The sequence below is a fragment of the Vidua chalybeata genome, chromosome 3 (assembly GCF_026979565.1).
Source record: "Vidua chalybeata isolate OUT-0048 chromosome 3, bVidCha1 merged haplotype, whole genome shotgun sequence".
Lineage (NCBI taxonomy): Eukaryota > Metazoa > Chordata > Aves > Passeriformes > Viduidae > Vidua > Vidua chalybeata.
Window position 1 is genome coordinate 71,772,533 of NC_071532.1, and position 27,842 is coordinate 71,800,374.

Sequence of the window (27,842 nt, forward strand, 5' to 3'; positions counted from 1 at the left end):
CATCTCTCCTTTCAACATGTATATGAGGCCACTGAGGAGATAATGAAATAATTTGGGCTGTGGTGTCATCGACACACAGATGATACACAGTCCTACTCTATTGTCAGACCAGGACCGTGCAGTCATTTTGAGCTTCCAGTGCCTGGCTGAAATAGGGGGGTGATGGCAATTTAACCCAGGGAGACAGGTGCTGTGTTGGACAGGCAAAGGCAAGCACTCAGAAGATATCTTCTATCCTCATTTTTCAGTTCAACCTCTTCTGGAAAAGGCTGACATTCTCACATTTCTCTAGGTTTGGGTCTGTATTTTCAAACTCAGAGTGGTAATAAGTGCTATTTGTCATTAGCGTTTCAGTCAGAGGCAATAATTTCCACTGATGTAAACCTTGTCACATCAGTCCAGATCTTCTTCCAGAGCATGGTTCTGCTGTCTCGTGTCCCTGGACAATGGCTACACAAGACTGGCAGGTGTTTAACAAGGACTGTGATCAATTAATAGTACTTCAGCCATGTAGCTGTCACTGAGAAAATAAATAACAGAATATATGGCACTGCCTAATTGGTTTAGAATAACCATTGCAATGTTAATGGGTGTGTATTTTGCAATCACACCTGTGCAGATATTTCTCTGCCTTTCAGCAGAGGCAATCCTGGTTGCACTGAATCAATCCCCAGAGATCTGGCATTCTCAGCCACAGGATGTGAAGGGTCATTCACCTGTTGAATCATCTTTGATCCTATATCTCAATTCATTCTTTTTGTCAAAGGAATGTCAAGCATGGTAAAAGGAAGTGAATGATGAGGATATGTAATTAGTGCTGTGTAGTACCAATCTATCTGGGTAAAAATGCTTTCTATAACATGATTTGAAAATAAATAGTAAATTTTACAGAGATGTTTAAGAAAATAAATACAACCTTTCTTACCTGAATTCTAAACAGCTTTTATCTCAAAGTTTGCTCAGATTAAGTCCTCTGTACTTTATTCACTCTAAAAATTTATACTAGTTTTATAGTTCAGTGTGATACTATGAACTCACTGAGAAATTTGGCATGGCCTCAAATCATATTGAACAGAGAGAGACTATTAGTATTAACTTAATGCCAAGGTTTTCTACTGTTTTGGAAACACTGTTATGGTCATAACATAATATCAAAAGGTTTTGCACTCATTTCTCTGCAATTATATGGTTTTATCTGACAGTCAAGGATATTTTCTCAATCTAAAAGGTAGTAGGAAGAGCTTGTTGTTATTTTGCTGACCTATACAAAAGTCAAAGTAAATAAATCAGCTGAACTAAACTGTATTTGCTACTACATTTAACTATAGCATAGCATAGCATTTAACTATAGCAAACCAAAAGTTTTATGTTTCATATTAAAATATTATGTGCTAAAGTAATAATTAGAGGAAGACAATGAAAAATTATTAGAAAGACATGAATGCTTTATGACCTGACATTTTTTCCATTGGAATGAAAAAAATATTTTTATCAGAGGAGAAAATAATAATATAATGTGTTTCTTCTTTCTACTGATGAGTGAACCATATTTGCTATAAATATGGTAACATTTAGGGGTTTCCAATTTTTTAAATCCAACTTCAAATTCTGGTCAAACTTAAAATATTACGTGACTCAAACCTATAATTTAAGCTCTGATCTTTGACTGGATGAGTATGGAGCTATAGTGAACTTTCTGTACTTGTGTAATTATGTACTGGTCAACTTTACATATACTCCTATATTTTCAGTTGTTTTTTGAAAGACACAAATTAACACATTAAAATACCTCAGAAAAAAAAAGGTCTATTACCAAACAGATGCTGGTTGAGATGCAATCAAAAATCAAAATAGAGTTCTTGGGTTTAGTATTTTATTGTTTGCAAATTGCTTTAAAATGCCACAGTTGGTAACTTGCTTTTTTCCTTTTCTTTTTTTTTTTCTTCTGTTAAGATGTTTGGGGGTATGGATTGGATTTTGGTTCTTGGGGGGGGTGTTGTTTTGATCTGTTGGGTTTTGTAACAATTCCTCCCCTTAGAAAATATTCTCTAATATATAATTACATGGTTTCCAAGAGAGCATTTAATTAAAATGAATACCTGAAATTCACGTAATCTCTACACTTACACACACACACAAATTAACCATACAAGTTTATACATACTCATACAGTGCTCAGAGGACTACAGGATGATAGAAGTTCCTAATTTTCCAATGGCATATCTGCAGAACGCAGTGTGCTAATGTTGGAAAAACATTTTCTTCCATGACCTGTCCCAACTGCTGCTTTTCGCAGCCAAAAGTACAATTTCTGAGGTTACTCCATTAAAAAAAAGTGACATGAAAATACAGACTACATGACCGACTGTAGTTCATATAAAAGCTACTTGGGATATAAATCCCAAAGCTTTTACTTCAATTTACCAAGAATGTCCACATTCTTTTGTTTCTTGTAGCCTGAGGAACAAGCTTTTCAACTTTGAAATCTTTTGAACTTGTCTCCCCCTGGAAAAAAATCACTAGGCTGAGATTTACTTTAGTATTGCTCCAAAGCTATTATAAATTACTGTCCCAAATTCAAAGATTTTTGATATTAAACTATCCGAAATATTTTTGAACTCCAGAAAAACTGACAAAAATTGCATTTTTTGAGAAAGTAAAGAAAAGTACTAATTTAGTAAAATTTGGAAAAATAACCCAAATTGCCACACCATAAAATATTATGGTAAAATAAGAAGGATCCTAAAACCTTTTCTGTTTTTTACATAAAGTGATTGAAATTTGATTTTGCACTGTTGGTGAGATAACAATTTAAACAAAGATTAAAATACTGACTTTCTACACATCCTGCTGACAAAGAAGCATCAAAATATGTCAGTAATTATTAAATTCTTCCTGTAAGTCCTTTTCACATAGGAAAAGCTATATATTTGCACTTGACATGAATTCTAAAAAGAAGCATTGTAGGACATAATGAATGAAATTTATCCTAGTACAAATAGGTCATAAAGGGACCTTGGAAAATAAACTCTTGTTAACATTTACACTGACTCCATGCAAACAAACTGAGAAAAATTAAATCATATTTGAGAGAAGCAAAATCAGGATGATGTGTAACTGCATATGGTCCCAATGCAGCAGCTGTTTTAGCCTATCAGCTTTTGGCTCCTCCTTGCCTCTTAAGAAGGGTGTGGGAGCACTACATCAATAAAACCAGGTTTGCAGATAACTTCTCCAACCAATGCCACCCTCTCCACAGAAACCCTGACCAGGATAGGCGCAAGGACAACAATTTACAATGGGGACAACAAGCAATGTCTGTTCATCCGTGGCACTGCCTTCATCAATAATGTGAATTTCATCCTAATGTTTTCAGCAGTGTAAATGTAGTTTCTATCACACAGCTGACTCTTACAGTAGTATCTAATCACTGTGTAAGGGTGGTATGAAAATGGAAACAATCTCAGAGAAAACTTAATAAAACCCCCTGAACACACAAAATCAAAGGAAAGGTCAATAAATTCTCAAACTGAGGATCATCAATGTATTATGCTAAATATTAATGGTCTTCAAGGTCAATGTTTCCCTGGCATTTCCGATAATAACATGAGCTATACAAAACTAAATGTGCGAAATGAACATAAACCCATAATACCTTGATGCACATCAATTAAAAAAAAAAGGATAAGAGGAAAGACATAGTAATTGTTTTAAATGGCTTCTGCTTCTAACCTTGCTTACTCACTGCCCTCTGAGTGCCTGTTAAAATAAGGGAGCAGGTCATTCAGCAGCAAAAGCAATTATAAAATGCAAATGACTGAGCATTTATTGTCAAGATTGGCTAGATAAAAAAGGTCTGATAATAACATGTTTCCAAGTAGATTACATAATTAGATGTTTGTATCATAAACAATGGGAAATAATACAAGCCTTTAGCATTTTCAAAAAGGCTGCAGTTAAACAATAGGTAAGCATTGCAACATAAATTTTATTAAAAAGTGACAATTAAATTTCCCTCTCAGAAATTAGAAGGCACCATCTTGTGGTTGCTCTGCAGGAATGCAGTCAGGACAACCTCTGACCTACAGTCTCTTCCTACCCTTTCCCACTGCACCAACAGTGCAGGGATATCAACAGTCTTTCATAGACAAGGATATATGCTCTGCCATTCCCAGCACTTTCTCTGGAGGAAACAGTGAGACTATGTAGTAGGCAAGACTAGAAGAGTGATCCAGCCCAAAACACACTCCTGGTTATCACATTATTAAAACATATGTATGAGGTAGAAAATTCATGATTACTAGCAATCATAGCAAAACCACATTTAATTTCTAATAAGATAAAATTGTACCATAACCTAAAGACTCTGCAGTTCATTAAAGTTGCATGAAATTTTGAGCCAGTTAGGATCAGAAAGTCCTCATATTATCCTCATATTATAAAAACATGTTTTGAACATTTTGCAGAAAGTGTTTTAAATTATAGTATTCAATTCATTTCAGGCATTAATTTCAGGCAAGAGTCATCCAGATGCCATCTCCAAAGACATAGTTAGTCTCATATACAGGTCACAGCTCAGCATTCAGAATTTCTTGTTTCATGGAATCTGCATTGTAAGTGAAACAGTTCTGTATGTAACACGTGTATATTCCTAGGTAATGATCTCTGCTTTGGGCCCAGTTCTGTCAAGAGCTTGGTCATTGTGCCTCGTGAGATAAATTGTCCACACTGATCTTTCTCAACTCAATTGTGCAGCTGAGCAGTGAATTATTTAACATGGAAAGTTCAATAGCTTTTGTCTTCCCTGTAAATGTATGTGAAATATAAACAAGTATTAATGTACTTATTGTTTTTATTGGTTTTATAATAAATTATAAGTAAATAACTATTTCAGAGAGGTTAATTTAATTGATGTTTATGTTATGATTTGATTCTATAACTCCAGATATACTTTTTTGGTGTTACTGTTTCAGTACGTGTTGAGACTTAATCTATTACTTTTTACTGTAGGAAGTATATGACTTCATCTCTTAACAGATAGTTAAGGTATGTGTCTCAAGTCTCCATTATTTGGAGTACTTAACAGTTCAAAATTAATAGCATTTACATCTGCTATTTTTACACAAACATACCTAGTTCCATCCTGCTGAAGGCTCAATGAGTTTTGAATGGCTAGAAATTATAGAATTTAATCCATATATAGCTGTTTTCACATTCATAATGATTAGATTTTCTAGAAAACAGTTTGCAATTTAGGATACTTATTTTTCAAGCAAGCAGGCTTTAGTAAGTGCCAGTGACTGGCAGTCTAACTGTGATAACATCCAGGCTTATCTTTGCTTTTGATAGGTGTCAATAGGAGAGGAATTTCCCTCTGTCTGGAAAGTGTTGTGGTGGCATAAAATCACCTGTTTCATAGAAAGTCTCAGTAGTGTTTTTTTCTTTACGTTTTCTTCTGACTTTTAAACATATCAGGGGCATAGATGTTTTGAGCCATCTTTTCTTACAAGATGCAACATTTTTTTTATTTTAGTGAATAACACCATTTTATCTGCTGTTTTTCTGAGTTTGATTCCTTTCAAGATTTCACTCCTCCAAATAGGTTCACACCAGACAATATCTCTGTTTATGTGTAAGCTCCAAGGGCAGGGTGACATAAAAAATTCTAAAACCCCATATCTATGTTATACAATTTCAATCTGCATTGCCTCCCTGCTGGAAGTACAAATGAATATTTTGTACACATTAAAAAGCAAACACTCATGCCCACTTATATCTCAGTATATCTCTGTATACTCAGCAGCTGAAGTTATCTGATTCATTTTGTTTTGTTGGCTCTTAATATGACCTTTGATCTTCCCTCTTTCCAAATACTGACAAACACTATGCCAGAATGATACTCTGATTCCTAAGGGATGAAACCACAAATGTTACCAAAACCAGGTGCCTCCTCTGTCCCCACGGGATATCCAGAGCAGCACTATTTGCATTGTTTGCTCATCTCAGCAGGGACTTGTAGAGACTGAAGACATATGACAGGATTTCTCATCTCACCCTAGGCTGCTATTGCTCCCTCTCCTAGGCAAAGGGGATCTGCTACACCTGGAGAGGTTGAAAGAAGATGTTTTCTGAAAGTCTTCGGGTGCTGCAAGAAGAGTGGGTGAGGGGATGCTGGGGTAGGCCATGTGTAGGGATTCAAGCATCATCTTCCTCTCAAGTTCATTCCATAAATAAAACTGCAGTGAAATTTCAATGGTCTGCTGATATCAGGCTATGTGGGAACAGCAGGGAGGAGACGGAAGGTAAGTGATTGGAGGCAAGGAGGAGAAAAAGGAGAGAAGCCTGACTCAACGCAACTCAACTCAATTCAACTCAGCTGCTTCAGATTTATTCCTAACTTTTAAAAGTATCTAAATACTTGATGATGAAACATTTCTGGTACAAATGCTTTTGAAAAGTCATTCCTCCAGTCATTGCTATTTCTATCCAACACTAATAAACAATCAAGTGGAAAAAAAAAACACAAAAGAAAAAATTAAAACAAAAAGAAAAATCTAAACCAAACAAACATAAACTCCTTCCCGCCCCCCCCCAATGTAAAATACTTAAGGAAACAAATCCTTAATTAGAAAGCTTCTGTTTGCTTCCCCTCACAACTTCCAACATGCTGCTATTGTCACATATGTATTTACACCCTGCAAAATACTGAACTCATGTAACAAATTATCAAAGCAGTCCTATTTTTCTAATTGAGTGCGTGCTAAAAGTCCAGAAAAGCTAAACCAATTTTTACTGATGTTCATGTGAGTTCCATATCCATTTTAGGAATGGATAAAAATTATTGATATTTACATGGTTCTTAAGTAACCAGTATATTTTTCCTTACAAGTTCATTTCATAAACATAACATTCCATTATTATGTTAACAGAAGGAATTAGCCTGCAGTATTGTAAAGAAGAGGACCTAAAGGGTCCTTCAACAATTGAAAAAAATGAATGTACCCATGTTCAAACAGTGTTTAGGATCTTGAAACCTCACACTGCCTTAGTGTGTGTTAGAAAAAAAATTCTTAGCAATATAGCAGAAAACTTGAGTATCAAAAAGTTGCCTCAAAAGAAGCGAAAACAAATAGTAAATTTTCTGAGTATTGATTCAAGTTACAAAAGCTCACTAGCATCATCTGGAAAAATACCAATATAAATATATCTTTTGGATTTACTACTGATTGTATTAAATTACATTTCTAAACATAAATTTAAAAATTTCAGAGGTCACAATCTCCGCAAAAGTAAAAAACAAAAAGACCTAGCAAAATCCAACAGTTTCTGTCAATGTTTAAAATTCAGATTTTGCCATAGCAATAAAATAAGCTATTTTATTTTAGGTTTAGACATGGGCACATACATATAGAAAGATTTATTTAATTATTATGCAAAAAAATTATAATTTCATCTACAAAATTTCAATATATTATTAGTCTTAGCACAATTACAATATTCTGGTTGTAAAAATTGCAAGTACACAACAAGTTAACAATAGGATTTTCAATATTGGGTCAGTTTGAAATTACAGGACATCATATCAGTAGTAAACCCACCAAAAAAAGAATCATATTGATGTAATCTTTTCCAGATGTTACCAGGACAACTTTGCAAGTATAAACTCCTATAAAGAACATTTCTATAGAGACATTTTTAGACTTTGACTTTGAGCTACAGAGAGTTTGTCTTTTGAAAAACAGAATTATCTGTAGGAGATTAATTTGTTTCCCATTAGTTTCAGATTTCTTCTTCATCCATAAAATTAACTGCAGTGAACTTCCAGGAGTAAAAAGCTGTCTTTTTTCAGGCTTGAATAAGAGGAGAAATAGTCACTTGTCCTGAAATCTGGCTACAATTAAACACATTGAAGAAAAATTAAAAGCTGTAAATGTAAAACTTTGGATATTTTGCTGTCATCCTTTGTTATACAAATATTTTACTATAAGAATAAACAATAAGTATGCATCACCTAAATGCCACTAAACATGACAAAATATTTTAAAGTATTATTTAAATAGACCATAAATGTAAAATAAACAGGCAATGACAATATTTACCTTTTCCAACTGGGCATTTTTTTTTGATTTATACAAAAACTCCCCAACTGCCACAAAGACAGAAAGCACCAATCCTGCTGCCAGCACAATGAAGATTCCTCCAATATTTTGAACTCCCAAAGCACTGGCCTCTTTACTTTCCTCTTCTGGGCAACCATTGCCTCTCCACCATTTCTCTTTCATCATGTGGAGCTTGCCTTCTTCCTGCAGCTGAAGAATTGCTATAGTGATCTTGTCTCTATATGGAGAACCTGAAGAGAACACAGGGAAGAAATATGGAATATATTACATGAATATTATAGTTATACCAAATGAGAACAAATAATATCTCATGAAAACTGTATCTTTAACAGCCATAATATTATTCAAAAAGCCATTTGCTTCTCGACACAATCACACTGGTCACATAAATACAAACCTGCTTCCTCACACAAATATATATCCAGAAAACTTCATCCGGCCTGCCAGTAAGCCAGGCCGCTTGATGCAACAATTCCTATCACATTTAGTCCCACAGTCTCAAATGTCTTCATGCTCAAATATTATACTCAGCCAAAGAATGTTCTTCTTTCAATTTTTTCAATTTTTTCCCAATAAGTTTTTAAATGGGCTTCATTATATTTAGTCTAATATATGTAAATCTATGAGCTGTTGCTTCATAACTTGCTACCCTAAAGCTAATAGAAGGTAATATTTAATGAATATTTCATCCTGTTACTTTATTAAAAGAGTGAGAAATAATTTATGCTTCAGGACCAACCCACAAAAGTCTTTATTTGATAGATTTTCAGGCATTTAAAACACCTTTCAGCATGCACTTACCTATTAACAGTACAAGGTAGCAAGAAATTCAGAAAGATAAGATTCAGTGTGTTTGGATAACAAGGATGTAAATTCTCATATTTTGATGTATTTCATTCTCATAATTCATTGTTTTAAAACGACATGATAATTTTGTAGCTTTTGAACATTTCAATATTTCAAGGGGTAGTTCAAAGGCTGGTGTCATATCTTTGCATGTAATCTGTTCTCTTTTTCTTTACATTGTGCATAAGTGCTTCTCAATGAGTATTTTTAAATGTATATTGATAATCGAATAATGGCAATGAAGAAAGTTTTTATTTTCTGAATGTTAGAGAGTAAATCATGCCAGCTAGAAGTGCTTTCTCTGTTAAGACTTGTGCAATATTTAAGTAGAGAACAAAACCATCATTTTTCTTGTCCTTTGAAAACAGGAACAAAAGACTCTTCATTAAAATGGTTAAGAAATCTCAGGAAAGGAAGAAAAAGAGTAGATGAAAAGGCATGGCATCCCCTCTTTCAGTTGACATGAATGCAATTCTATAATGCATCCCTCTTCCTTTTCTCTCTATCATAATAATGCTACTTACTGGCTATAGATTTTAGGGTTTCTTTCAGCTGAGTAATAAAATACATTTTCATTAACTTTTTACCTTTGAAAAAAAATCCTTTGTATCTACTAGAGAGATGCTGACTGTTTAACTATTTAATGCACAGTGATCAGCTGTGAGGAGCTGAAAAATGCATGGATAAGATGTTTTATGGTCTTAAAACTGTTGGAAAACATGTATACATTTTTAAAATTTCTTTTAACGGATTCTATATTTCTTCAAATTCTTTTTACAGATCTAGAACTTATCCTGAGAAGAAAGCTTATAACAAAGAGCTGCTGTGATAGTAAAGAACATAGAAAGAACTGCTAATAACAAAATACAAAAGCACCTTTTCCATTATTCAAGAATAAAAGGTGTGAAGAGCCATCGTAAAAGTATTTAGATGGCAAGGACTTGTGCATTTATCATCTATGCTTAGAAAAGGATGATGTTTTGTCCTAGGAGGTAAACTGTGTTTGCACTGGACTATACAGGAAGCATAAATAAAGGAAAACAAACTCTTTTCTACTCTCTTATGCACTCTTAGGGGCCTAAGTCACATGATTTCAGACCATCCTGATTATTCTGGAATTCTGCAAAACCCTATATTTGACACGTTGCTTCAGTCAGATGGAAGAAGGAAGTGATTAGTCCACAAGAGCCTGGGGAAGTGTAAGTGCATTCTGTAATCTTTTGGGGATATTTTCAACATTACACTGCATATAAATATTTAACAACAACAACTTAAATAACATTAGATTCAGAGAAATAGTCTTGGACTCCGTTAAAAGATGTCTTCTGATCTGACAGGCTGCTTTCTAATTAAACTGATTTGCATTTTGTTTCCACACTCTCTGTTGGTCTAAATATAGTGAGTACCATCTATTCTTCATGTATTATTTATATTTTCTGGGGATCAGATTTGTACAATTAAAATTCTAGTCTATTTGAAACAGTTAAAAAATTAATTATCTGAGGAATTCATAGACAGAAACAATAAAACATGGCTTAATAAAGGCTACAATTAATTAAGTTTATGAAGGTTGCATTAGAAACACACAGCTAATAGTGATTCAGTTCAAAAGTATTTGTATTACTGTTGGTGGTTTGCTAAATTTTGCACAAACAGTTCTGGAATGGACATATTACAGGGCCTTTCTACTGCAATGTTTATATTTGTTATACCTTATTATCCTGTCTAAGAAGTGATCCTGCCACAAGTAAGGATCAGTGTGGGATGACAAGCATTATATATTGTTGCTGTTAAATCAAGGATTTTAAAATTTATACCCATGAAAAAGCTAGCATTGAATGCTGTAGTTCTATTCTAATTCTGAAGCACTTAGAATGTTCTAAATTCATAGGTTTTCATTTTGCAGCAAATATTGAGTACAACTAATAATCTGATACTTTGGAAAAAAGAATTTTTAATTCTGTTTATACTGACTCAAGTAGCTCTTACAAGAACAAAGGACGCATATGAACAATACTATTTCCTCAGACTAGATTTTCTTCTAGCTTTTTTTCTCTTACAAACAGGACTGCAAGTCCCAGCAATGGAAAATCCAACCAGAAGCACCTGATCAGACTGATCTGTGGATGACAAAAGTAGCATGAAAAGTAAGAAGCAATAAATAGAAAATGTGGTCAAGGCACCCAGATTACACTCTGGATGTAACAGTGGGTTTTCCTCCAGAACTAAAAAATGTTTAGCAAGTAAATGTAAAAGATTTCTAACATTTTTAGGTATTTTTCCCTATCACACTCATCACATGACTGAAAGATGACTTGAGCCCTATAATGAGGTGTTGCAAGAAGCCCATGTCCTGGTTTTTACATTTTTAAATCTAAAGTGTTTGATATAATTTTATTTAAATCATCATTAAAGAGAATTAGTGTTCAAAACAAAACAAAAAAGACATAAAAGCAAAATAGAAACTCTAATACTCATAGACAATATATATGAATGAATTTGCAAAATACCTACAGTACAAATAAGAGTGAAGTAATAAAGCATAAGAAAAAAAGAAAGAAAAATAAAAGAAAGAGAGAATAAAATTCTGAAACATGAGGAATTAGAAACTTCACATCTCAACCTTCAATACAAAGACAAAGCAGTTGAAAAAACCCAATCTTACAAGTCTGTGCATGGGGGGAAGACAGGGAAGGAAGTGGTTTTTAAAACATCCTTCCAAAATCAGGGAAAAAAAGTGAGTGCATAATCTTCCACTGAGTGAAGACATAGGCAAAAGACCAGCATGGAAATATCTTACTTTTTCTCCCCTCTCTTTTGTTGGTTTCTACCTCTTTTATTTCCCTATCAACTGATTATTTATTACTTTGACAAACTGGGACTGGACGATCTACAGAATATAATCTATAAATTATTTGTTGATCTTCTTCTAGCTTCTGTTTGCAGGAATGAGAATTTCTGCCAGAATAATTTTAAGCCCTTGTGTTATAGATTATAGAGGTGTTTCTTCCTTCCTGCACAAGTTCAACAACCTCAAGAGGGGAAGCAATAATTTCTAATTGCAGTTACCTGCTTATGAAAGTTTAAAATAAAAATGAAAATTTGCATAAAACACCTTTTTCTAAAGCATCTCTACAAAACTAAGTCTCCCAGAGTTACTGCAGAAAGTATACATAGATATGTTTTCTGCCCTAAAGTCTCAGTATATAAAGATTTATGCACATAATGATATGTTTAAACATAAATTATGAACACATAAGCTTTTTATATTGAGGCTTCACTGCATACAGATTAGTATTTTGAAATTCTGCTGATCTAACTGGTCCTGAAAATGCTCCCTACTAGATTTTAACTTAGTAAAATCTCCTGCCTGGTTACATTTAGTCTGTTTTACTCATTCTATCATAAGAAAGCTGTTGGAGCATATTGGGACCTGTAGAACTGATTTTGACTTTAAGTAAATCAAAAGGAAGATCAGCATTCTACTAACTCCTTTGATAAGGAAATTTTGAGCCAGGAAATATTTTTTCCATCATGCATGAGGCATTTTACCAAAAGGAATGACTATGAATCTCCTAGTGTTTTTAAATATGCCCACAGGACATACTTACATGTTACTTTTGATTTTCTAGATAGTAAAAATACATTCTGAATACACAGAGACCATGGATAGCATCTTTTATTTCTGTGTTTTTTTTTTTTTTTGTTATTAATAATCCCAAGACAGTTCTATTTATCTTGCAACATTATTTCATATTCTCTGTACTTGGCCAAAACAAAAGGCAAAGGTTGTTAGGAATACACCATCATATTCAGAACCTAGTTACAAAATTGAAATAATTTAGAACTCCTTTCAGTAATAAAATATTTATGGGAAGGTGAAAGCCACATATAACAGGAAAGATATCTAGGTTTGAGGCTGTATGTGACTAGTATACAATGAACAAAACAACCAGTTCAATTCCTAGTTTTATCAATTGAAAGGAAAAAGCACTAAAGTCAGAATGGGAGAGTTCTGTCTTACTTGTTTTGAGTTTATTTTTCAGCGTGAACCCATTCCTGTTGTGATTATGCCAGCTTTATCTATCTATCCTAAAGACAGTTTGTGTGTAAATACAATATACTGCAGTCACAATCTCACTCCAGTATAAGCATGCCTGAAATTTCCATAAGAATGCTGATTAACACCATTTATACTACTGGGAATGGGTGAATCATTTAAGTTTTAGCTAACAACATCTCTCTTATCCAATCACTTAGCCCTATCAAGAACCACAGTCTAAATATTCTGCCACCAAACTGCTTGCATGCTTAGGGATATCATACTTGAAAGTTTTGGGGTTTGTATTGTTCTTTTATACCTGCTCATCTGTTACTATGACAGAGGTTTCCTTTTACTTTTACAAGACAAAATTCAGCTCAGTCCTCTGGAACAGACAGTCCTTCCCAGGACATAGCTGGTCACACACTATGTGGGGTTCAGTTTCTCACAAGTGTCATGCATACTGCAGTCATAGGCATGACAGAAACAACATGAAAGGTTTACACCTAACTGTGGAGTAAATGTTCTGATTATGAAGAACCATGGAAAACTATTTCCTACAGCCTCATACATCACAGGGACTGAAAAACCTTCCAGGAATCTAGAGTATAGTCAGCACTCAGTAATAAAGACTGACAGTCACAGTTATCACATGCCATAGGAAAGTATTAGGTGCTGGCTATAGGAGAAGCACTTACTTTATCTCCACAGAAATGTTTTTGTTTTAAAAGTTACAGTCACTTCAGCTCCCTAACCCTCTTTACCTTCTCTAAGCAGGATGGGAAGGAAGCAACAGAAAGAAGGGTCAATGTAGCTTGGTTCATTCTTCCTATCTGTGGGTCCTAAAAACGCCAAGAAATGTATGAAGAAAGAAAAGGGATTCTATCAGTTCCCAGTCCCTGGCTCCATTTTCAAAATCAACTTTTTGATGATTAAGTTTCAGTTACTATAATAGAAAATCCTCAGTAGATGTTTACTGTCTAACTAGATTTTAGCAGTCTAAACTACCCCATATCTAAATTAAAACTGCAAACATTCAAAACAAAATCCAAACCAAACCTGTTCATTATACCTTTACATAAATAAATATATATACACATATTCATCTTTGAGCTATGTGTATGGCTTGGAAAAGACAAGTTTCTAGTAAATCAGGGAACACATAAAATCAGTATTTTATGCTAAATGTAATCAAAACACTTTCTCATGTGGTGTGTTCTCTAATTGTTTTCACTTCTTCCCACTCATAACCATTCCCATCTGAGACTAATTTCTGGTCATTTCTTTATGGAACCATTGTTTTAAAGTTCATGTAGGTATATAAAGCTGAAATGTAACCAAGATGAATGATGTAGCTGAGATTTATAGCTGACATAAATATGAAAAGTTTTTAGCTGACAGATTTTTAGCTGACATAAATATGCAAAATAATTGATATCAAACTTAGATTAATATTTGGGAATTGGAAGTACAGTAGCCATTAAGTAATTCTCATGTTCATAAATACTTATTGTTTTAGGACAGGGAAAAGAACATACTTAAAAATATTAATTTGTAACTAGATTAAAATATATCTATCCTCCACAGTGAGTATATTATAAAACAAAACAAAACAGGATAATGGTTGCCTATAATAAATAATTCAAATAAGACATGACAATAACAGGTTTAATACTAAATACACAGGTTTGTTTTTTTTTTTTTTTTGATACCAAGATAACCTAAACAAAATGAAGACGTTCATGGATTTTTATTACTGTTTTAAGTACTCAGATCATTATTCAATTATTGTATTAGACTTCCAGCTATACCTTTCTTTCTTTTGTTTGACACAGGTTAGTGTTTTTCAGCCACTCCTCAAACTATCATTATAAACTGCTCTAAAGCACATCTCTTAGGTTAAACAAATGAGTGATAGTAACATTTTTCATAGACTCTTCATGCATTTTGCCATCACAGAAAATTTGAAAAGATCATTATCATAATACATTATTATCTCTCTACCCCTATTGAATTGCACAGCTGCAGAATGGGAAGATGTCTTTGTTGAAACCTCTAGTGAGAAAATCAATGATATTGTTTTTGCCACAGATAAAAGTATTTTATATTTGTACAGTGCTTTCCTTTTTCAATTCACCTCGCAAATCTGTGACAGTCACATATGAATGGTTTGCAAATATAGCTTCCTTTGAAAGAAATATTTGTCTAACACTACCCAAGAATAAACTGATGAATTAACGAAGCCTAAAGGAATTCTACAAGTATTTCTGGTATATGTGAACATTTTGGTTAGGCAGATAAGATTATGTTGAAAGGCAAGTATAAGGTCAGAACAAAACTGTCCAGACCTGAAAACCTGAAAACACTTTTGCAGAACACCCTGATCCTTTGGCAAGCTATAAGGGAAATTCTCTAAACAATTAATATCTTGATATTAACTGTTTCATCATGTGAAGTGGCCTTGGGTGCATCTAGCTGCAAACCATGGAAACACCATATGCTGGGATGTAATACACCAGTTTTTTTTTCTAATTCAGGGAAATGTATCAGGCCAGAGGAATTTTAAATTTGTAGATGAGTCTTTGTCAATCCAATCCATAGACTCATGGAATCATAGAATCATTAATTTTGGAAAAGACCTCCAAGATCATCAAGTCCAATGTTTGACCAAACATTACCCTGTCAACTAAACCATGGCATAAAGTGCGACATCCAGCTGTTCTGTGAACACTTTCAGGGATGGTGATTCCACAGATTCCCTGGACACCCCATTCCAGTACTTTCTATCACTTCCAGCAAAGAAATTCTTTCTCATGTCCAACCTGAACCTCTCTTGAAGCACTTTGAGACCATTTTCCCTTGTCCTGTTGCTAGTTGCCTGGGAGAAAAGACCAACCTTCTTGAAGGTCTCCCCTAAGCCTCATTTTCTCCAGGCTAAACAACCCCAGCTCCCTCAGTTGCTTCACGTATGACTTACTCCTAGACCATTTGCACAACATATGTGAATACCATACATTATTGTCCTAGGCACAAGAACATCAACATGAAATTTAAATAATGTCTTTGCTTTGGTTATATCTGTTTGGTAAGTTCCTACTAAAAGCCCCTTTAAGGCAGAGTCAGCTCACAAACACTACAGGATGTTAAGTGTTTTGGCAATTTCTTGTTGATATAAAGCTCAGTCTCAGCATGCCTCCCAGATAGTGCTTCAATATGCTCATAATCCTGAGGCGACTATAAAAAACAGTTCTTTCATCAAATATGTTAGTTACACACTCTTACATTTCAGAAATAATAAATTAACTGCTCAGGCAGTTGAAATTCTCTAATTAGTTTCAACACATGGCTTGACCTGCATAAAAATAAATAATTTGCACCTTTTTTTTTTCATTATGTTCAACTAATGAAGACAAATGTATTAATTTGTTTTAGTTATAGGAGACCTGAAGCTCAGCACTTTTATGCATGTATAAGTGATGAATATTACAGTTCATATTGTATGAAGGATTACAGACTAAGTGCAGGCAAGCATAAGAAAAAGGCATTCTGTCTTGGTACATGGTTTCCTATTTACTTCTACAGAGACAGATTTATTTATATGTCTCATCTCCAAGGATGAAAATTCTCATATTATGTAATGTATATGGTCTGATGGTAACAAGTAGCTTCAAAAGATCTAGGGTGTCTTAACCATAAAAACAAATTATTGCCTAGAATTATTATTATTATTATTATTATTATTATTATTATTATTATTATTACTATTATTATTATTATTATTAATACTTCTACTACTACTTTAGATCTTGAAAACTACAGGCAGTGGAAAGATGTTTGCGTGTTGTGTATTCATATTCGAAATGAATTTTTTTTTTTAATTAACTAAGGGTATATGTATACATTTACATAAGAAAATATACAGAGTTTTTAAATAGAATTCTGGACTATGAGATGAAAAATTTTCTCCAGGAGCAGTACTTTACAACAGGTAACAAAGGTGGCTCAGATATCCTGTGTCCCACCCACACAGTATCAGCAGGAAATAGCTACAGATTCTGAAATCACAACAGTGATTAAATTGACAGCCAATGTTGAATGGGTTTTGTACTTAACAGAGGAAATCTGGGAATACATTTGCAAAAAATTTTATACTTCCAAACTGTTCACTATTTTCAGATATGTAGAATTTTTTTTCAGTTACATCAACCAAGCGTATTGTTAACAATTTTGGGAACTAAATTGATATATAATTTACCTGATATTCCTTTCAGTTTTGAAACTGCTTTTTGAAAGTTTTCTGTATTATTCATATCTGTGGCTTTGCTGGTTTCACATAAATATATTTAATCATAGATGTGTAAAAGGATGTGTAAAAAGAATAGACCTTCTGTTTACCCACGAGTGTCAGACACAACAGAGTTACTGGAAGAGAAGAAGCAAATCTCACTAACTGTCTCTCTGTAGAGCCTAGGGTGTTCTTTTTCTTTTATTTCTTCAAACAAAGCAACATAGAATTCTGATTTTAGAAAATAGTTTAACGTTTACGAGAAGTAACAAAAAATATTTAAGAAAAAAAAAAAAATCCTTCCTGTGTCTCCTGGAAAAAAAATATCTAAAATTAAGTTCTGCATTGATCACTGACTGCCAAATGTATGTATTACTTGAAATAAATGTGCCGGTAATGCTCAGTGCCAGTCACTGTGCTCACTAGTATTGTTTTCTAGTCTTGCCTGAGATTTAAGGAAAGCTTTCAAAACAACTTTTCAAAATATGTCACCTTTTAAGTTTGGTGGAGGTGTGAAAAGAGAATTATGTCAGGATACGGAAAGCAGCCTTAGCTATGGTAAGAACTTAACTTCAAAGAGTAAGGAATATTTATAAACTCCAAACAGATACTTTTGAAATGATCCATGGGATGTTTTTTTTTTTTTTTCTTTTAATATTTTTAATATTAGTCAGTATTGTAATTTCTTGTGGCTCTCTTGCTATCATAATGTTCTTTGATTCTTAGCCTAGGCATCCAGGAGAAAAAACATAAGGTAAAAAAAAAAAGCACCAATGTGAAGGGGATGATGCTCAAGTTCTGCAAACTTTGAGACAGAATGAATGGAAGGTATTGGGAAAATAACAATTTTAAACATATGGAAAAGTCACTTAGACAGCTCCCCTCTGCACTGCATCCACTCACATCTGTTAAATTACAACTGTTTTGTTTCTCCTACTGAGAGATATATTAGACCATTTTGAAACTACCAGAAAGCAGGGAAGTCTCTCAGGATTGTCTTCAGACTTGGCCTAACAACTGCGTGTATAGAAATCCCATTTTCTCTTCCACACCCCTGTTTGCCTACTATCACTGCTTCCTTCATACTGTGAATACTTCCAGCCTCATTAGCCGCTATAGACAAATATGAAGCAAAATAATTTCATGAAAAAAAAGATGAACACAATTCTGCTGATTTAGTTCACTAAACCAGCTCAAATAGCTGTCAGTTTTTGCAAAGTGCAGTAGTCCTATGGCAGTTTGACATGACAGTGAAACTTCAGCCTTTTGAATTCACATATGTTAGAGATAGAACTGTTATGACCGAGGAACTTTGTTTTGTTTGTTTGTTTGGTTTTCAGTTTTCTTGTTAGTTTATTTATTTTTAATTTAATAAATTATCTGGTTCACAAAATCAATCTTTAAATCCTTGCTATCCCTGTTGTTCCTAATAGAAGTATATTAAAATTAGAGAAACAGGCTGAAAATGTGCAGGAATGTTTGTGTAACTGTGCTGAAACAGAGAAAAACACCATAGAATGGAAGCAGTAGGCATGTAAAAGTCTCTTGTCAAACACTTCTCTAGGTAAAAAAGTCTTTCCTTCAAATCTGTCCTCAAAAAAGCAGTTGGAAAAGCAACAAAGAACTTCATCTTCTTACCAAGAAGAAAACACTTTGTCAGAACTGAACAATGTAAAAATTGAAGTAATGTAATTGGTCTGATTAACTACATTAAAACATACTGGGAATACTGAAGTTGAAAGCACTCAGTGATTAAAATCTAACACTCCAACCCAATCCTTTTGGTGCATCTAGCAAACTTCTCTAAGTGTAAAAGTAAACAGAAAGAAAATGAGGGAAAAAAAAAAAAAAAAAAAAACAAAGGACAAGTGAAAAAAGGAAAAACGAAAGGGAAAGAAAAAAGAAAAATAAATGAACTGTATAAAAAATGGCATCAAAGGAATAGAACAGAACAGAATAGAATATTTCAGCTTAAAGGGACCTGCAACAATTATTTTGTCCAACTGACTGACCAATCCAGGGCTGACCAAATAAAAGCACACTGGTAAGGGCATTGTCCAAATGTGTCTCAAACATTGATAGGATTGGGGTATTAGCCATGTCTCTAGAAAGTACATTCCAGTGTTTGACCCCCCCCTATGGATAAAGAAATGCTTCCTAATATCCAGTCAAAAACTCTCCTGGTGCAGCTTTAAACCATTCCCACACATCCTATTCAGATATGTTGTTGCAAATAGCAAAGCTCTGGTCTTTTAAAAGCTAGACAAAACATAGGGGACAACATCCTACACATCTATAAGATGATGAAATTCTAAAATGCTGGTCATACATTTACAGGGCACTTACTCTTATTTTACCTACTTTTTATTTTGCAGGCAAGGCCCAAAGTTAAATTATTTTTAGACATTTACAAAAAAAAAAAAAAAAAAAAAAAAAAAAAAAAAAAAAAGCAGCCAGGCTAAAAAAATCCATCTGTAATAATAAATGCAGCAAGGAAAGAGGCTGGCTAAACACTAAGGGGAGAGTTAAGATATTTTGGAAATGAATAATTTATTTGTTTGTATTTTTAATGCATTAAGCTATAGTATTTGAAATTACAAGCATCTATTAAAAATCTGTCTTGAGTAATTTATATGCCTCACTGATTTAAAATTTTCTATATTTGGAAACATGCCCTTAAAAAACGGCAGATAGAGAAATATTTTGTAAAATACTTGCATTAAAAACATGGTCAGGTCAGCTAAAAAAATTCTGTAGTATAATATAAAAACTGTGAATACTTCTTATACATCACTCCCTAAAGACAGAACAGGTAATATAAATCAGCTGAATCTCTACATAGTTACAGGATACAAAAAAAGAATTAACTGTTATACATTCATTGATTAAACAATTTATTTGTTTAAATTCTCTCTGAATTCAGCAGCCTATCACTGAGGTAGGAAGAATGCTATTTTATTTAATTTATTAATGGCTTAGATAAATATAAATAATTAATGAAGTCATATTACTAGAGAAGATATCAAGTAGCAGATCATAAATTATTGTCTGAATTTTTTTTTTTTCTGCAGTAGAATCTTTAATTTAAATGAATGGAGTGTGAAATACTCTTTCTAGATTCTGTGACTGATGAAATTATATTAATTTTACTGTCTTCAAAATGCACATACTCCAAACAGTATTTTAATTACATGCTACACAGCTGACTGAAATTCAAAAAAAAATACAAAAGAAAGGAAACTAACCCCACTCTTGGGTCTGATTTTACAAAAATAAAATTTTAAAATGTTAAGATTGGTTACATTATGCCAAAATATATAAAGAAATTTCTACACATAAGTGATGTGCACATTACATTAGTTTGCCAAAGAGATTTTTTGGAATTCATATGTGAGTGGGCACAATTTTGAGAATCTCTTAGAACAATGTCCTGTGAAAAATATGGTTTTTTGTGTAAGAGGTAAAAATGTCTGTAAAAAAAGACATTTTATTTGATATTTCATTTGAATTTACAGAAAAGAGAACTTCACTAAAAAAGGCACCTGTGAACAAATAGAACATGAGAACCTTGAAGTTTTGTTTCATACTTTGAACTTAAGTGACTGTGCTGATATCTGGGGCCTGCAGCCAATGCATTTTTGCTGGAATGCTGTTGATTCCACTCATACATTTTTCTTTTTGACATATGAGGTATAACTTGCTTGCATTACAGTAGTTGCCAACTTTCTATTGTGAATTTATAAATAGCCCCTATGCAGATCTATTTTATACACTTATACAAATTAATTTTCATAGCTGTATCTGTGTTACTATTGCAAGTTATTGTAAATATGTATAATGGGTATTTACATAAGACTTATCTTGGCAATGAAATGTTGGAAATGTTGACTCCAAAATACATCACTTTATATCATTCCTATCCTGAGAGATGTATTTTATGCCCATGTACAGTGAAGAGTCCCTATATAGCCAGGGGAGTGCAGTTTTTGGAGGGTTTTTTAAACAGTTTTTGAGTTAACAATTAGCTTTCAAAGATCTAAATGTTTAACCCTTTCCAGCATTTCTCAGGGCATCTTGGTAGTCCATCAATATGGAAGTGCCAGGGACGCAAAAAGCAATTGCCCTAGAAGAGTCATAGTTTGATCTGCTTGACCACAGCTAGTGAAGAGTTAGTCAAAAAACCTTGCAAAATTTAAGAGAATCATGTAATATATTCAAAAATTCTTCTCATTATATTTTGCAACTGAGGCACTATTGATATTAATAGCAGAATTTTATTGTATTAAATGCAAAGGAATAAAGGATAAATAAATGGGTATTTCACCTTTTTCTCAATTTTTTTTTTTGCTCACCACTATCAGGTGTTTTAGGAACATCACTGCTACACCACTAAAGTCCCCTCTTAATCTAATTCTGCAATCTTCTGCAGCTCAGCAACAGAGAAACATTAGAGAAATGACTAGCTCTAATTTCTTCTATGCACTATATCTATATACTACTTTCCATTTTGTATTTCTTAAGAGTTAGAAGAAATTTATGCAATTTTTAAGATTACTTACACACACCATTTGTCATTTTCAAAATGTCAAAGGCATTACTTTGCATATATCTCCACACACACAGAGTTCGTCTGGCATATACTGACAGGATATTCCTCATCTGCCACGTAAAGGCAGATGATCTGAAAGGTGCATGCTCAGTAGGTCTATTCATATGGAATCAGTTCCAAATATTCACTTGTCAGCCATCTATGTGCTCCAGGTTCAACACTGAAGCAAATGGTAATTCAGAAGAAAATCTGCCCAAGCCAGATGGGAAATAGCCTGCTGTCAAACATGCTGAAGAGAAAGAGGGATTTAGAAAAGAAATAAGAACCTGAAACAACATTTCAGAGAGATAAAGTATGGTTTTTCCAAAAGATGATTTCAACTATGTGTCTTCCAATTGGAAAGTAGAAAACTGAAAGAAAAAAAATTAAAAAAAAAATAAAAAAACCCAATCCCCTCCCCCCGCAAAAAGGAGAAAGTAGCTTCAGAGAGCATTAAGGCTTTTACATCAAAGCTACATTTCTAACCTTCCATGTGGTTCATATTAGCAAATATGTTAATAAATATTCATTATAACATATTATTTGTCACTTAATATTACTGTGTTTTACAGCATGTTGACCATAAGAAATTCACATTAACTGTGCTTCAGTAGGACATAAAAAGTAGATTGCTGGATAGTCCAGGTTTTCTTGAAAATAATGCTATAATAAGTTTGATAGGATGACTATAAGCATTTAGATGTATCATAAACACTTAGGAGCCCGTTGCAATTGTAAATTTAGGCCCAACTGGGCTATATTCAAGAACAACCCAAATTTTAAACAAGCATGATGATGGAATGGGAAATTGAAACTACTGGAAATGATAACAAACACTTCAGATGATTTATAACAGAAAGCATAAGTTGCCCTACATACCCAAAGGATTTGTTCTCCCTCCCTCCTCTCCCACTACCACTTTGTTAATTGTCTTTTCACTCTCTTTCTTCTTCCCTCCTTCCTGCTCTTCATTCCTCCCTTGAATATCAATATTGGATGATGAGGTGAATGCCCCCACAAAGACAAATTCCAACCACTAAAAGACACTTATGTGCATTTCTAATAGATAACTGTGGGTAATATCTATACATATGATTATAATGTGATAGAAATGAGAAAGCAGCCATGCACTATGTTGACAACAATATGCAAATAATTTTCCTCTCTGTCAGATTCACTGATGAAGAGCACAGACCTGCCAAAATAATGCTCCTGATAAAACATGCCAGAATAAAGCAAATAAAAACCCCTTGCATGTAGATTTTCAAACTGGAAGATTATTAAAAAAAATCAAACAAATGTTCTCTAGTAGAGCAACTATTATACTCTTGGTTACAAAGCTATAAACAATGTTGCAAAGATAGACAACAAAACAAACACAACACATTACAAGGTTCTCCCTTATCCACTCCAAAGTATCAGTTGCTATAAGACATCTCATCCCAGGTCTGTTTTTCTCTTTTCCTTATAAATCAAGTTTTTTTAGCCTAGCATCAGAAGTGGCTGACCAAAAATGAATTCTGGTGCATACAGAACTTTAATTCAAAAACTTATATAATGAGAATCAGTCATTGTATGCATAATTTACCAATTTTTCCCTTGCTCATATTTCACTCTCCCTAGTTTATATTTCACTGCTGAAAAGATACCATACAGAATTCTGCTTTGCACCTATTTCAAGTATCACTGTATCTTGTTGATTTTAAAGATGTGTGCTGATTCTGACAATCCTATTTTGTGCCAAAAGTACACTCTTTCTAATTTCCTTCCTCAAAGTTACATTTTAGCAATCTAAAATTTCTTTACTTCACTAATGCTTTTAGAGGAAATAAAATAATCATGTAAACTCATAATTTGCTTCTCCAATTTCTGGGGAAGGAATTGATACCTATGTACTTCCTGATCCACAGGATTTTGTTTTTTATTTTTTTCTCCTAATCTTGTGTGATTTACTTTCTCTAAATTTAAAATATTATCATAATGAGCAGAGAACCTTTACTGCAGTACTCTAAACTGTTGCTATATTTGCTTGGTTGCATTTTCCAAGTGATTATCTTGTCATAAACTGATAGAATATTTTTCTGTAAGGAAAGCTTTTAAGATCTTTTACTTGTAGCTGCTTAAACTCAAGCAAATTATTTTCTCACTAATTATTATTCCATTGTCTTTAAAATAATCAAGATCTATTGCACCTACTTCCTTTGGTGCTGGTCTCCAAAAGTAACCATATCCTTTCTACTGCAGTCAACATAAGATCTGTTGCAACTGCTTATGGTGCAAAGACTTCTGCATTTTCAAGCCACTGTTCCTGGCAATAAACTGGATTTTTTGTAAATTTTGCAGATGACATCTATATCTTCCCAATACCATGCCTGTAACATCATATGAAGTTTAAAAACGGCAAGTGCTGAATTCTGCACCTGGGACAGGGCAACTCTGGTTGTGTGTAGAGACTAGGGAAAAAGAGGCTGGAAAGCAGCACTGTGGAAAGGGACCTGGATGTTCTGGTCAATGGCAAGTTGAACATGAGCCAGCAGTGCCCTGGAGCCAGGAGGGCCAATCCTGTCCTGGGGCGCATCAGGCACAGCATCGCCAGCTGGGCAAGGGAGGGCATTGTCCTGCTCTGCTCTGCACTGGGGCAGCCTCACGTCGAGTGCTGGGGGCAGCTTTGGGCACCACAATATGAGACCTTAAACCATTAGAGAGCATCCTAATGAGGGCCACAAAAGTGGTGAAGAGTCTGGAAGAGAAGATTTATGAGGAGCAGCTGAGGTCACTTGGTCTGTTTAGCCTGGAGGAGACAGAGGGAGACCCCATTGCAGTTACAAATTCCTCATGAGGGGGAGAGACAGGGGAGGTACAGATCTCTTCGCTGTGGTGACCAGTGACAAGACTAGAAACAGCATGAAGCAGAGTCAGGGGACTTTTAGGTTTGATATCAGGAGATGATTCTCTGAGATGATTCACCCCAGAGGGTGGTTGGGCCCTGGAACAGACTCCCCAAGAAAGTGCCCACAGCATCAAGCCTGTCTGAGTTCAAGTGTTTGGACAATGCTCTCAGGCACATGGTGTAATTTTTTAGAGTGCCATGTTCAGGGCTGTGAGTTGGACTCAATGATCCTGATGGGTCCCTTCCAATACAGCATATTCTGTGATTCTGTGATTCTATAAACACAAGTAGTTCTGTGTGGTTCTTGGAGCCAAGTTGCCTCTCAAATAGGCAAAAGCATATACTTTGTATGTGAAGCCCATTATACTGCACTTTTCCAAGCACTTGACAAGTTACTTGGAGGATTATTAACTCTAAAAAGATATTACTCAGTTGCATGTCTATAAAGTTCTTTCATCGTCATTAAATAATGATGTAATCTACTTCTGTAGATATAACCATGTCATTAGTTCTTTTAAAGTCTCCAGAATTATTCTTTCCTGTAGAAATGAGATTAGCTATAATGCATGAGAATATTCTGCATTATCCACTGCTCTGTAATACTTTTTAGCTCCAATAAAGCAAAATATTTAACAAAACTATTCTGACAGACAACATGGAAATGCTTCTTCATAAGGATTCCTTTCAAATGCATGTGCAAACTATGCATCATTCTAGCAGAGGCTGCACAATCCTCTGCTCTGAGATTGTGCACCTAATACAGAGGATATAAACCCACTATAAATGTCAGCTCTCTCAACAGCATTTCATAGATACTGACAAAATATTGGATTAATCTCTTATTCTTAGCTGTTCTGGGAAAGCCCCAGATGCTGTTTTGTTCTACCTTCATTTCTTTTGTGAAAAATTTTACTTTACATCCTATTTTATATTCTGTTCTATTTCTCCTTATGAAGCTGTCATCTTTTTTTTCAGATCTTTCTTCAACTGGTTTTATTAAGTTTAAAATTGTTTTCAAGTCTTATTTTGCCTCCTTTGGTGACTGCTGATTCCTGCAGGTATGTCCTCTATTTGTTTCATCTTGATTCAAGACAACTGTCAGCTCACCTATCCCCTTGAACAACATTATATTATTTCTCTTGACACAGATAATTTGTTGTTACTTGGAATCTTGTGGATGAATAAGAGCTGAATAATGTCTCTGATATGACTCAAAGTCAATGAAGAAATAGTGCATTCTGTCCCTGTGTAAAGTAGGGAACAAAGACCAAAAGACAGCTTACTCAACTTCCTTGCCTCTTTGCATTCAACATTTCTTCCCCTAAACTTAAAATCCAGAATTCTGTTCCTGGATTTATCATTGTTTTAAAGCTGTTTTCTCTGGTGTTTATGATGCTTTTCTGACTTACAAATAAACAGAACAATTTCTAGAGTGTTTTGGTCTCTCTGATTCCTATCAGTTTGGCATTTCAATGTTCACTTAAATTTCTGGAGCATGCCTCAGATGCTTCACAAGTTTGCATGCAGATTATTCAAAGATTATAAACTATCCCCAAGATTTGATTTTTTCCATACTAAACCTAAATGGAAGGTGGGTTTTATCCTCAAAATAACAAAAATGTTTATAAATAAGAAAATATAAGATGCCAAAAAGACCAGCAGGACTGTAGTACAGTCCATTCTGTCATTTGCACACCTATAGAATATATTCAGCAATACAAGAGCCACAATAGAACAGGGTGGAAAATTTGGTGTGAATCAAAACTAGATTCCTAACAACTAACTGTTCAAAGACAGCGTGAACAGAATCATAATTTCTTCAGCAGATGTCCATTACATAGAAAATTACTGAAATAATGAAAATTTCAAAGATGTTATTGAAGTAGCAGTTAGTATATCCAATATATAGGCAAATCTATATTTGATAATACTAGGTACCTCTTTATCCAAGATATTCCAGTAAACTTTATTTCTTAAAATTCCTTTCCATGTGCTTGATTTATAGTACTGGACACAACTTTCCCAGTGCAATGATTTAACATATGTTATTAACACAGATAAAAACAGTACCAAATGTAAGACCTACCTTAGAAAAAATGAAAACATATCCACAATAACAAGATGATAAATTCTTGTTCAAAATGAATTTTAAATAAATATTTGCCTGAGAAATAAGTCAGTAGAACCACTTTACAACATTAAGTAGAATCATTGTGTGGTACTTTCAGTCTGTGTGACACCATTTTCATTCCCATCTATCATGAAATCTAAAGCTGGATCTTCACCTCATGTCCTTGAAAAAATCACTACACTCAGTGGGTAATCAGTTCTTGCTGAATCCCTTTCTGTGGATTCTAGGAGCCAAGCTACAACTAAGCTAATACCTGTAGTTGGCTTTTAATCTTGCAACTAAAATTTTGTACTTAGCAAAAAGCAGCTGACTTGGAAAATACTTAAAGATTGGAATTTCCAAGACAATATGCAAACCCATATTCCACAAGGATAAATCAATTTTTGTTTTGTCTGTGGCATGGTATGGAATATTTTCCTCCTCTTTTAGCAATCTCAGCGATTAGCCCTCTCACTTTAAAAGATTCAGCCCCACTTGCTAATGCAAACCTTCCACCACCAGGACTTCATTCTCTAAACACAGAGATCAACATATTTAAAACTTTTTCATTATAAAATAAAGTACTGTGAACAGTGCTGTTGTTGTTGAACATAGGGAAGGCACCACGTAAGACAAATTTATCATATGAAAATATACAACTATTTACAAAGTAACAACTGTTTCCTTTTTTAAAAATGCAATAAAATCCATGAACTTTGACAAAATATGTATTGTGTCTGGCTGAGAAATGAAAATAAAGGTAAGCGCTAGCAATGTATGGGATGTTTCCTATGCTGCTGCAGCAACTAAGATTAATGAACAGAGAACAAGTGTTTGACATATCACCTACCCATGGGAGTTCCAACGCCGTAACCTTTGGAGTCTATCAGGCCTCCAATCTGTGTTAGATTACAGTTCCTCTGTGTGACAAACTCAATGGTGGTCGACTCCATTAGAAATG

At 34.0% G+C, this 27,842-nt stretch overlaps 1 protein-coding gene across 1 annotated transcript in view; it reads right to left on the bottom strand.

Moving 5' to 3' along the window:
- GRIK2 (glutamate ionotropic receptor kainate type subunit 2) overlaps positions 1-27,842 on the bottom strand; it is a 358,915-nt gene that overhangs the window by 7,254 nt on the left and 323,819 nt on the right. The window contains exons 18-19 of the mRNA XM_053937989.1: positions 27,732-27,842; positions 8,100-8,350 (exon numbers count right to left, since the gene is read on the bottom strand). The exon at positions 27,732-27,842 is cut by the window's right edge and continues 115 nt beyond it. Coding sequence (XP_053793964.1) covers positions 8,100-8,350; positions 27,732-27,842 — 362 coding nt within the window. The remainder of the gene's footprint in view (positions 1-8,099; positions 8,351-27,731) is intronic.